This window comes from Cervus canadensis, chromosome 14 (genome assembly GCF_019320065.1).
Source record: "Cervus canadensis isolate Bull #8, Minnesota chromosome 14, ASM1932006v1, whole genome shotgun sequence".
Classification (NCBI taxonomy): Eukaryota; Metazoa; Chordata; class Mammalia; order Artiodactyla; family Cervidae; genus Cervus; species Cervus canadensis.
The window spans coordinates 44,663,183-44,676,131 of NC_057399.1; the positions used below are offsets into that span (position 1 = coordinate 44,663,183).

The 12,949-nt window shown below is 39.2% G+C and overlaps 1 protein-coding gene across 2 annotated transcripts in view; it reads left to right on the forward strand.

Moving 5' to 3' along the window:
• Nucleotides 1-12,949, forward strand: part of SH3GL2 (SH3 domain containing GRB2 like 2, endophilin A1) — a 215,934-nt gene that overhangs the window by 153,393 nt on the left and 49,592 nt on the right. For both annotated transcript variants that reach the window (XM_043487103.1, XM_043487104.1), the window contains exon 2: nt 9,364-9,432. In XM_043487103.1, the coding sequence (XP_043343038.1) occupies nt 9,364-9,432 (69 nt within the window). The remainder of the gene's footprint in view (nt 1-9,363; nt 9,433-12,949) is intronic.

The following is a 12,949-nucleotide window of genomic DNA, read 5'->3' on the forward strand; positions in this document are numbered from 1 at the left end:
ACCCTGCCACATTTTCAAGGACAATTGTGTTTACTTAAGCTCAACTGATTGTGGAATTAACCATAAATCTATAGACTATCCTGGGGCTTTCCAGGTGGCTCAGTGGTAAAGAATCTGCCTACCAATGCAGGAAATGCAGCTTCGATCCCTGGTTCAGGAAGATCCCCTGGAGGAAGAAATGGCAACCCACTCCAGTATTCTCGCCTAGGAAACTGCGCAAACAGAGGAGCCTGGTGGGCCACAGTCCAGATTGGTCATAGAGAGCCAGATACAGTATGTGCAGCAAGACCTAGGTTAGTGTTTGATTGAATAACTGAGTACAGTTGTTGGTGTTCAGTTGCTCAGTTGTGTCCAACTCTTTGCAACCCCATGGACTGCAGCACACCAGGTTTCCCTGTCCTTCACTCTCTCCTGGAGTTTACTCAAACTCATGTCCGTTGAGTTGGTGATGACTTCTAACCATCTCATCATCCTCTGTCACCCCCTTCTCCTCCAGACCTCAATCTTTCCCAGCATCAGGGTCTTTTCCAATAAGTTGGCCCTTTGCATCAGGTGACCAAAGTATTGGAGCGTCAGCTTTAGCATCAGTCTTTCCAATGGATATTCAGGGTTGATTTCCTTTAGGATTGACTGGTTTGATCTCCTTGCAGTTCAAGGGACTCTCAAAAGTCTTCTCCAGTACCTTATTTTGAAAGCATCAATTCTTTGGTGCCCAGCCTTCTTTATGGCCCCACTCTCACATCTGTACACAACTACTGGATAAACCATAGCTTTGACTATATGGACCTTTGTTGGCAAAGTGATCTCTCTGCTTTTTAATACTCTGCATAGGTTTGTCATAGTTTTTCTTCTAAGGAGCAAGCATCTTTTAATTTCATGGCTGCAGTCACCATCTGCAGTGATTTTGGAGTCCAGGAAAATAATATCAGTCACTGTTTTCATTGTTTTCCCATCTATTTGCCATGAAGTCATGGGATTGGATGCTGTGATCTTAGTTGTTTGAATGTTGAGTTATAAGCCAGCTTTTTCACTCTCCTCTTTCACCTTCATCAAGAAGCTCTTTTGTTCCTTTTCGCTTTCTGCCACTAGGGTGGTGTCATCTCTGTCTTTCTCCTGACAGTCTTGATTCCAGCTTTTGCTTCATCCAGCCTGGCATTTTGCGTGATGTACTCTGCATAGAAGTTAAATAAACAGGGTGACAATATACAGCCTTGAAGTACTCCTTTCCCAACTTTGAACCAGTAAGTTATTCCTTGTCCACTTCTAACTGTTGCTTCTAGACTTGCATACAGGTTTCTCAGGAGGCAGGTCACGTAGTCAGGTATTCCCATCTCTTTAAGAATTTCCCAGTTTGTTGTGATCCACACAATCAAGAGCCTTAGCATAATCAATGAAGCAGAAGTAGATATTTTTCTGGAATTCTCTGATCCAAGGGATGTTGGCAATTTGATCTCTGGTTCCTCGCCTTTTCTAAATCCAGCTTGTACATGTGGAAGTTCTCAGTTCATATACTTTTGAAGCCTGGTGTTGGTTTAGTCGCTAAGTCATCTCTGACTTTTGCGACCCCATGGACTGTAGCCTGCCAGGCTCCTCTGTCCATGGGATTCTCCAGGCAAGAATACTGGAGTGGGTCACCATTTCCTTCTCCAGGGTATCATTCCCACCCAGGAATTGAACCTGGGTCTCCTGCATTTCAGGCAGATTTTTTACTGACTGAGCTACTAGCTTGAAGGATTTTGACCGTTACCTTGCTAGCATGGGGTACTGTAGCCTAGCTTAATTGATTCATCAGATTAACCATACTAGATGTAGACATCAAATTTTAAATAGAAAGACACCTTAGAACTTTCCTGGTTATCTCACCCACCACACCCTACCCCAATTTGTGGATGAGGAAACAGAGACCCAGAGAAGTTTGTGGTTTCAGTTTACAAAAAAGTAAAGAGCTTCCCAACAGTTGGTCTTAACAATGGAAGACCTAGGGCTACTTTCCCTTGCCTTATCAGCTGAGTCATAGGGCTTTAGGTTTTAGGCCATTCATTAGAGGGTACTGAAATCCCAAATGAATTACTGGTATTTTTTTTTCTTTCTAAGTTCTGCTTTTTTCTCAAGGGATTTTATAACTGAGCTTTAAATAGAACTTTAAAAAAATAGTATATGACATAATTCTAGCCCTAAGTCTTGGAGTCTATTTTTAGCAGACTCTGTCTTTTTACATTTTGCTCAGTTTTGGTGGCTTATTGCTGTAGACTATGAAAATGCATGATTTTTTTCCTATTGCCAGGGATGGGAAACTTTATGGATATATTTTCAAATTCTGTGAATTTCCCCCTTACTAAATTACCCCTTATCTGATGAGGAACTAGATTCTTTGGATGAATGAAAAATAGAGAAGTGGTTATTGGTTTTTATTATGTACATTTTATGTACTTAATTTTCTTTTTTTTTTCTAGAAGACAGAAATAGGATCACTTGTGAATGCAGCTATAGGTGATAGTATAAACTGTCTTTCCAGGGAGGAACTGAAATTTGCATAATATGTCTATTATAAATACTACCATTTCCCTTTGAGGTGTGTGTGTGTAAGTAATTAGCCACATAGTACATGGGAAGTTCTCAATTTGGTGCAACAGAGCTTAGAAACTTACTACTCTTAACCCAAGTGAACCACACCAGAGGCTTAGAACATCATGCAAATCAGTTTCTGCATTTTCTATATAGTATTTGACAAAAAGCAAGATAGGCTGAAAGTTGGGAAAGGGGCCAAGTGCTTAGTTCTTCTAACTCATTCTAAAGTTTTTGGCTCCAGATATTCAAAGAAAAGCATTCCTCATTCTGTTGAATTCTTGGGGCAGGGGGTATAACTATGAGAGGAACCCATCGACCAAAGAAAGATGCACGACGTGGCAGGTGCAGTCAGGTTTTATATGGGGCAGAATGAGGACTGCAGCCCAGGACACAGACCTGAGAGAGCTCTGAGAAGCTGCTCCACATGGTGAGGGAAGGTCAATATGTGATTTTGGTGAAGGGGGTGTTCATTGCAATTAAGCACTTACTTTACAAGAGGTTTTCTGTTACTCCTGAGGAGCTGATGTCACCATAAAGGGATTTAGTGCTTTCTAGATCTGAGGAGATACAAGGATTGGGATCCTGCAATCAGTTCCTGAAAATATCTTAAGACCCGTTCTACAGGTTTCACTGAAGCACAGAGTGACTCATTCTCTACCCTGAACTTCGACACAGGCGTGTCGAAGGTCAGCAGCTGCAGCAGCACGGGATTCAATCCCCATGGAGACAGATGGCAAATGCCCTTGGCAAACACCAGTTTGTAGTTGACACACCTTTTTATTTTTCTTCAATATAGTGAGAAATAGAATTAGCGCAGTTAGTTCAATTAACTTAGTTTAGATAGATGAAAATGCCTTTACTCATTTTCAAGAAAATATGAAATTTCTGATTGAGAAAAATAATATATAGTTTTTGAAATTCACTTTCAAAACATCATGGCATTTAAGCATTCCAATTTAATGACAGCTGAGAAAAACTAGTGTGAAACCTTTATCCCATAAAGTACATCCATCCTCCCTTTCATACAAGGCAACACCACCATCTGGAAAAGCTAGATCTACTTCTTTTTAGCCAAATACCAAGATAATATTGCTGTGATTTTGACTTTTCTGTTTCCTTCTGAATATTAGGTATGTTGTCAAGTATTATCATTTTAATTTTAGTACCTAACTAATGAATAATAAAGAACTTTCATAGAGTTAGAGTATGGACTTCTTTTATTTGACTTCCCTGGTGGCTCAGAGGGTAAAGTCTGCCTGCAGTGCGGAAGACCGGGGTTCAATCTCTGGGTCGGGAAGATCCCCTGGAGAAGGAAATGGCAACTCACTCCAGTATTCTTGCCTGGAGAATCCCATGGATGGAGGAGCCTGGTAGGCTACAGTCCAGGGGGTCACAAAGAGTTGGACACGACTGAGCGACTTCACTTTCTTTCTTTCATAGGTGACATCTTTCTATAAATATTGGGAAAGCAGTATTTTGAGTTTGCTGCATTTTTACTTATTGTCCACAGAAAAAAAGTTATGACATTTTACAGGGGAGATAAAACTCTCAGAAATGAGATAAAGAACCAGTGCTCACTCGTAATTAAGGGTCCTCCTCTGATTTATTTTGCTCTTAGAATCATTCATTGAGACACATTTTTGTTTCAACTGATGATTTTCTGCTGTGCAGTGTGTTAGGTACTACAAAGGTTCTCAGACAAAGTTGCATGTGATATGATTCCCACCTTTGAATTTTATAATCAGATAAGCAAAAGTTCTCAGCAGTTTTACTCATCAAGTAGCTAGTTCCAGGGAGTCTAACAGGTGGTGTGTTTTGTAAGAGTGCAGTGGAAATCTAGTAACTTCCATCTAGGGTGGGCATTCAAGATGAAGATGGAGAAGGTGAAAGTTGGATTAGCATCTCAGGTAACTGGCCGGATTTAAAAATTAGAAAAGAGAAATAAAATAGGTCCAGGTACAAGGCAAAAGGAATTAACGCAGCATACTTGGTGACTGGTAAGAAAATCTGGCTTTGTATAATGAATAATGAGACAAAGCTAAACAAAAATAGGGACATCAGACAGTAAATAACTTTGCAGGTGTGTGGAATATGAATGAATTTGGTCTTTAAGTCTATTGAATTTCACTGATGATGTGATTTTCAAGGAGACCTTTATAAAAGGCAGTTGGAGATAAGGTAGTTGGATATTCAGTGTTTGATTGAAGTGCAATATAGGGAAGTATCAGAGCTGCAGCTAGAGGGTGGAGTGTCTTTTACCTAGAGGTGACACTTCCATGCAGGGGAGGATGAGTCATTGTTGGAGAGCCTGAAGCATCCTCATCCTTTGGGCTGAGAACAGTGGTCATTTATTTAAGCTGCCTCCTGCTGCTGGTTCCCTTATTTTTCTTATTTGGCATATAAAAAAAAAAAATAGCGTGAGGCAACACGACTGCAGACTCAGAATTAAGACTTTTAATTTAAAATGTGAGTTGATTATATTTTTTATTTTCTTTCTTTGAAGAGTTGTGCCTTTTGAAAAACCATCCCTGAGTGAAATGGTCAGTCCTGTTTGCCTTACTTTATGTGTCCTTTCAGTCTTTTTAACATTAACATTTACAAAATTGCACTGTAGTTCAGTCCACAAATCTTTACTGAGTATATCTTGTGGTGAATACAATGAAGAATAAAATAGAGGAAGATGAGATTTTTTGGTTTGGTTGGAATATATATGGAGAGTGTAATAGAAAATAAGATCAGAAGCAAAGTTCTCAGTACTGTACTAGGTGAGTACACTGGAAGATTTTGAACAGGAGAATTGTTTTTAGGTGGTACAGGTGGGCATATTGACTCATTTATACTGTTTTGTTTGATTCAAATAACTTTTGCTAATGTTTATTTAAATAGGGGATCAATTTCTCAAAAAGTGAGTACACTAGCTAAAGTATACTAAACAACATTGGAAAATATTCAATAATATGAAATCTTGGTTTTAGGAACCACCTCACTAGAATATAGTAGAGCAAAACTATTCTTAAATAAATGATACTAGGTAAGGAAAACAAGAGCTATATTAGTATCTCACTGGCTGCCTGCAATATAGAATACCCAGGTTTGATCCCTGGATTGGGAATATCACCCGGAGAAAGAAATGGCAACCCACTCCAGTATTTTTGTGTGGGAAATCCTGTGGGCAGAGGAGGCTGGTGGGCTATAGTCCATGGGGTTGCAAGAGTCGGACATGACTTAGTGACTAAACCACCACCAAGAAAAACAAAACTCATTGTTGACCAGATGAGCTCAGGGATCCTGTCTTCCTCACCTGAATCACATACACAAAAGTGATAGATGTTTTAGTAATGTTATTTAAAGAACAGGAGGAGAAAATATTTGGCATACTCCTAAGGAACGAGAACAGAGAAGGCAATGGCACCCCACTCCAGTACTCTTGCCTAGAAAATCCCATGGATGGAGGAGCTTGGTAGGCTGCAGTCCATGGGGTCGCTTAGAGTCAGACACAACCGAGCAACTTCACTTTCACTTTTCACTTTCACACATTGGAGAAGGAAATGGCAACCCACTCCAGTGTTCTTGCCTGGAGAATCCCAGGGATGGGGGAGCCTGGTGGGCTGACGTCTACGGGGTCGCACAGAGTCGGATATGACTGAAGTGACTTAGCAGCAGCAAGGAATGAGAAGATGGTTATTTAGCACATTGTTTAATTCAGTGCCTTGGTATATTTAGATCCTTTGTGACTTGGGAAAAAAATAGCCCAGAGAACAATGTAGATGTCCTTTTGAATATTCTTTCTTTTGCCATGAATCAAATCAGATAGGAAATTTATATCAACCAAACAATCAGACCAAGACCAGTATCTGTTAGCCTCATTCAATATATTTGGTGAACAGTTTCTCTTAGAGAAGCTCAAATGTCAGCTTTTGTGGAGAATAGATTCATATTTTCTCTTTCTTCCTTCCTCTCTGTCTGCCCCCCTCCCCTCCCTTTCTCTCCTCATCCCTCTCTCTCCCCACCATCTCTCTCTCTCTCACACACAATCTTTCTCTCTCTCTCTCTCACACACACACATGCACACATACACAGAGTATTTAAGCCACATAGTTAAAGTCAATGGACTGATGAGTTGTGCTTCGTGTGAATTACCAGGACTAGTCTGAATTACTAATGGCCATTGTGATCCCATTTGGTATTCCTATAATATAGTGAGCCACTCTGATGCTAACCTATTGATGGATATAAAAAAGGAGGAAATTAAAATTACTTTCAGTTGAGCAGTATGGGTTGAAAGTATAATATAAGCTCTTGTGGTTTTGATGAAGGTCCTATTTTATTGCTTATATATGGTAAAAATGTGATTAACCAAGGTTACCAGGATTTTCTAATGTTACTATAAATGGAGACATTTTTCAGCTACTTGGTTTTTGTGACAGTTTTGCAAATGAAAATTAAACATCTCATTCATGGATCATGGGAGGAATATATCTATAATGATTCTTTTTAACCAAAGTGGGGCCTTGGGCCTGACATAGCAGACAGTCAGGTAGAACTGAGACAGTTGAGTTGGGAGTATGAGGCTTATATTTCTTTATTGCATAGGAATTCAACAAGATTATAGAGTTTCCCAGCCCAAATTTAACAGATAACCACATTCTTGGGTCAAGAATAAGACCCAAGAGGGGCTTAAATATGAGCTGAAATTGCCATCACTGAGCAAAGTGAAAGGGAGGTAATCAGTGTAAAAATCAGAGTAAAATTTGTTTGCTGATAGGAAAAATTTGATAATAATAACCTTTAAGTTCCCTTCTATTCCTAATTTTCTATGACTTAAACTTGAACATGCAGGTTAAGTTATTGACACTTGGAATTCCACTAGGAATTCCAAAACCTTTCCATCTCTCTCTGGCTTGGTAACATCTTTAAGAAAGTAGGCAAAAACTGACTGCCGTGCCAGATCAGTTGATACGGGCTTTTATTTGGTTGATAATGATGCAACACAAAGCCTAGATCTGTGCAGACTGTTGAAATAATTGATAGCCACCATCACTTAGGAAACAAGTTAAGTGAGAGGGCTGATGTCAAGGACTGAGGGTTGAAACGGTGAATTGAACTCTGGCCATCTGACCATTTGGATCTAAAGAACTTTAGGCAGAAATGGCCAGCACCACGGACAGCTCTTCAGTACTGTGGTGTGAATGCAAAGCCACCTAGGGCTTACTTGGGGAAATTGCCTTCCAGGTAATTTTTTAAAATTTATGCAAGCCTCATAAAAAAGTTTATTTATGCAAGTCTCAGTTTTCTGAAAATTGCTAGATTCTTCTTAAGGTATTAAATAGCAGTTAAATAAACTGATAGAAAAGACCAGGATTTTTAAGCAGACCAGAGAAGCCCAGCAGATGCAGTTTATTGGTGAGAGAAGTAAATTAGGATATATTGCATGTCTTAAAGGTTCAGACAGGAGTTTTTATATTTTATACCATTTAATTTGCATAACAACACTGTGTACCACGGCAGTCCATGCCATGACCTTTCATCACAGCATATTCCTTCCGTTACTGCTGATGAGGTGAAATCTGGGCCAGAGTGGTGAAAGAATTCAGACTCTTGATTTCTCCAAGAGTGATCTCTTCTAAAGCTCTTCCTGGTGGCAGAACACAGGAGTGAGAGAAAGGGAATGTAAGCACTATACCTCAGCCCTCAGTAAGGGGATATCAGAGCTTCCAAGGTCAGAAAGTGGAGCCGTGTATCCCAGGGCCCTTTTAGAAGGAGGTAAACCAAGCTTACTTGGATGACCCAGTTGTTACTAAGGTTGCTGCAGGTCTGACCATGGTGGCGATCTTTTGCAAAGACCCTCAACACAATGGCTATTAAAGGAAATGAAAACTTATACTTCAGTATGTGTATCTGATAACTTTATGTAGCACAGTGACATCTTAGTAAAAAGCATCTAACTACCTTTACAGTTATTTTAAGAGGAATGACATCCTGGTGTCATTAACATTTAATATATCCTGTTTTTAATGCAAGTATTTTTTCTTGTGATTCCTTTGTAATTTTTATTAGGCTTAATTTGATCTTTATTTCAAAACAGAATAGGATATCTAATTTTTTAATGAGCATGAATCCTACAAGTAGAAAATGTACATTTGCATATGTGAACTGATGAATATAGAATGTGTGATAATGGGAATTGACTGGGTAGCAAAGAAATACCCTCAACATCTGTACACACAATTTATCTTGTGTTTATAAGGATATGGACAGCTACAGGGAGATTTATAAGATAACTACTTAAGTCCTTTTATCTGAAGATCAGTTAGGCTGATATTTTTCATACCAGTTTGATAGATGCTTGTGATTATCTGTTCAACAGCCCATTGAAGAATAGGTTGAAGATGCAGTAATTTTCTACCTAGGTAGCATTTTAGATCCATTATCAGAGGGAAATGATTATTGTATGATGCTTTTGTCCCTTGGAACTTTCAAAAGGAAAATGTTAGTGATTCGATAGTTGTATGATGATTTATATAATAGAAAGAGCACTAGAGTTGAAATTAGAAGACACAGCTTTGAATTCTTGCTTCAGTATCTACCAGATGCATGGATTTTGGTAAATTATTCATATCCTTTATTACACAGTTACCTCCTGTGAAAATGGAGCTGCCTACCCATGTCGGAGAATAGTTGTGATGTTATATTAGATGATATTTGTCAAAGCACTTAAAACTTGTGACACATATTTTTAAAAGAAAATTTATTTATAATAATTACTTTTTTTTTTTTTTTGGTTATTTTTTACAGAAAGTGAGTGAGAAGGTTGGAGGAGCTGAAGGAACCAAGCTAGATGATGACTTCAAAGAGATGGAGAGGGTGAGTCTTTATCACTTAGAGTTCCCTTGACATAAAGTCTCCCAGCATACTAAGTGGAGAAGGGAGAAAAGAAAGGGGAAGCTGTTCTCCACTGGTCCCTGAGAAAGCAAAAGTTACTCTTAAACGTACTCTCTTTTTAATGTATATTGTAAAACAGAAAATGTAAAGTGCCTTTTTTTATTTTTTACTATCCTAAGAACAAAGCCTCCATGAAGGTGAAATGTCATAAAGGATTTTATCATCACTTTTCCAAATAAGGACAATTTGGAGCTGGTGTTTGAATTGGACTGGGCTGGTATAAAAAGAAGAGAAGGTTGGGAATGATGTATCAGATGTTCTGGGGAGAGTTTGAGTCACTCTCTAGCTTTTGAGAACTTCCCTGAGGGGACTATGCCAGCAAGAGTCAGCGGGTGCAGTGAATGTAATTTTGAGCCTGTCTGCTCTTGGCCTGAGTTCCACCTGCACTGCTTGTTACACAAGTCAGGGTATTGCTCTGGGCCTCTGTATTCTCATAAATGTAGAAGGAGAATACAAGTTCATTCTTCAGAGATTTATTAACGATTAAAAATAATATAAATCATGTAACAGTCTTCCTTAAAAGAGCAGATTCTCAACAAGTGGGAGTGGAGGTGGTGGACAAAACACGCCTTTTCATTTTTCTTGTGACAGATGCCATATTTTCCCTTTTTCTTTTCTTTCATTTTGAGACTGTTCATTGAAAGAGATACATAGGCTTATGATGGAGAATGGATATTACATCATTCAATTAATTATTTTAGATGTTAAATTGTGAATGAGTGAAGGATCTGGGAATCCAAACCATGTACTTGAACAGAGAGAATGTCAAAAGCTCCTGATACCCAGAAACCACAGTTTTTATTTAGTCTATATCAGTTCCAGTGGGCTACCTCAGTTTTGCTATTAATATTTTTGCTTTCTGCATGAAGGATCAAGCAGAAGATTCCTAGATGCTTTCTGCACTGTCTTTTTCAGTTTTTGTTCTGAAGAGTTCATTGATGAATAAAGCAAATTTTTGTTTTGTACCTCCTTTGAGGCAGGCTTATGGGATACATTAGTAAATAGGGTAGATAAGGTTCCTGACTGAATTAAATTCATAATCTAGTGGGGAAAACAGACTTTAGACAATAGTAATTGTCCAGGGTGGCAAGGGTAATGAAACATGGCACTAGAGAAGCTTGGAATGGAGGAAACTCACCCACATAGGGTGGCCAGGGAAGACTTTCCTGATATTTAAGTGAGGATATAAAAAATAAGCAAGAATAAGCAGAGCCTAATGTGTTTCTAGTAAAGGAAACAGCAAGCAAGAGAGGACCAGACACGTTGGAGTTCCTGAAGAATAGATGAGTTGCCCAGTGACCAGAGTCTTGTGAAACAGACTATTCATTGTTTATCTAGCTGGTATTTCTGTCCAAGTTTTTGAGGTGGACTTCACTGATAGAATAAGGACCCTCACTGATAGGAGATTTAATATGAGAGTCCTGAGTCCTGACCTGAAGTCTGGGAAGCCAGTCTCTTACACTGAATGCCTGACAGCCACTTGCTTCCATTGAACTGAAGTCTGCATTGGTCTCTTATTTCTCATCTCCAGATGGTTTGAAATACCACCTGACCTTCAGCCAAAGCCAGTAGCCACTGCTGTTTACAGTTTTTGAAACAGAATTCTACCCTTCCTTCTTTTACAGCATCTGGGGCCCTAGAATCTGACACACCCGCTCAGAATAACTTGGCTTTGACTCCTCCTTCCCCATTTGTATTGGAGTTCTGTAACTCTCTTTATGAGCAGCCCCTTAGGTCCGTTAATTTGCACCAATCTTGTCTATATACAGTCTTCCTTCATCCCTCTTATCCTTTGATGTCTCCCTACATCCCCCACCCCACCCCAGAGGGAATGTATAATATGCCACTTGCTCAGAACCCTGTCATTAATGACAGGTTAGGCAGGTATTATATTTAGGAATTTAGGACTAAGGAATCAGAATTGGAGTCCTGCTTTCAGCCTCTGCCAGGACATAAGGCAATAAGCTCGGTAGCCCACTGCCAAAGCTGAGACAAACTAACTTTCTGTTTCTTAAAAATGAGACTAAAATCAAGAAGAAATTCGAAGAATAGACTTTATAACTGAACAACTAATTAAGGCTTTGAATCCATACCAATCTTGCAAAGTAACTGAAATAAAAGAACATCTTAGAAATATTCTACTTCAGACAAAGACCCACAGATGTCCCTCTGAGTCTGAAAAAGGAAAGTTAGTCGCTCAGTTGTGACCGACTCTTTGCGACCCCATGGACTGTAGCCCACCAGGCTTCCCTGTCTATGGAATTTTCCAGGCAAGAATATTGGAGGGGGTTGCCATTTCCTTCTCCAGGGGATCTTCCCAACCCAGGGATTGAACCCAGATCTCCTGCATTGCAGGTAGATTCTTTACTGTTTGAGCCACCAGGTAACACTTATTTCTCCTATTTCCCAGAAAATAATGAATTTCTGAAGTTTTTATTTCAAAATCTAAATATTCCTGTAATGAAGTTTTGTTGATTGAAGAACACACCTGTGGTTTTGTATTTGGACTTATAACTAGGTAAATTGGGAGACTTAGATTTCAGTGAGGTGTGGAAATTATTTAATTCCACTTTATTCCACTTATTTTTTGCCTTATCTGTGGTTTGGTGCCAAGTTTTGCACTCTCCACTCATGTTAAAATTCACATTAAAGGTAGAGACTTACGTGGTAATTGGAAAACACATGCTTTGGATTTAGACTCCCAAACTGTGCCTTCTGTTAATGTGCTTATTACTCACAGAAAGATTTTTACTCGGTGTTCCCAAGCCTGCAGAAGAATCACCTCTCCACGGTTGGTTTTCTGATCATCAAGCATTTAGAATAGAGAACCTTTGTTCAGCTGTGTTCTCAGGGGTGCAATTAGACAACAAAATGAGATAGATAGAGGTTTTCATCAAGCAAGACTACTGGAAAGAGAAGTGGGTATTCCTAGTTTCCCAGCAATCCCACTCCTGGGCATACACACCAAGGAAACCAGAATGGAAAGAGACACGTGTACCCCAGTGTTCATCGCAGCACTGTTTACAGTAGCCAGGACATGGAAGCAACCTAGATGTCTATCAGCATACGAATGGATAAGAAAGCTGTGGTTCATATACACAATGGAATATTACTCAGCCATTAAAAAGAATGCATTTGAATCAGTTCTAATGAGGTGGATGAAACTGGAGCCTATTTTACAGAGTGAAGTAAGTCAGAGAGAAAAAACACCAATACAGTATATTAACATGTATATATATGGAATTTAGAAAGATGGTAACGATGACCCTATATGCAAGACAGCAAAAGAGACACAGATGTATAGAACAGTCTTTTGGACTCTGTGGGAGAAGGTGAGGGTGGGATGATTTGAGAGACTAACACTGAAACATGTATATTATCATATGTGAAACAGATCGCCAGTCCAGGTTTGATGCATGAGACAGGACACTCAGGGCTG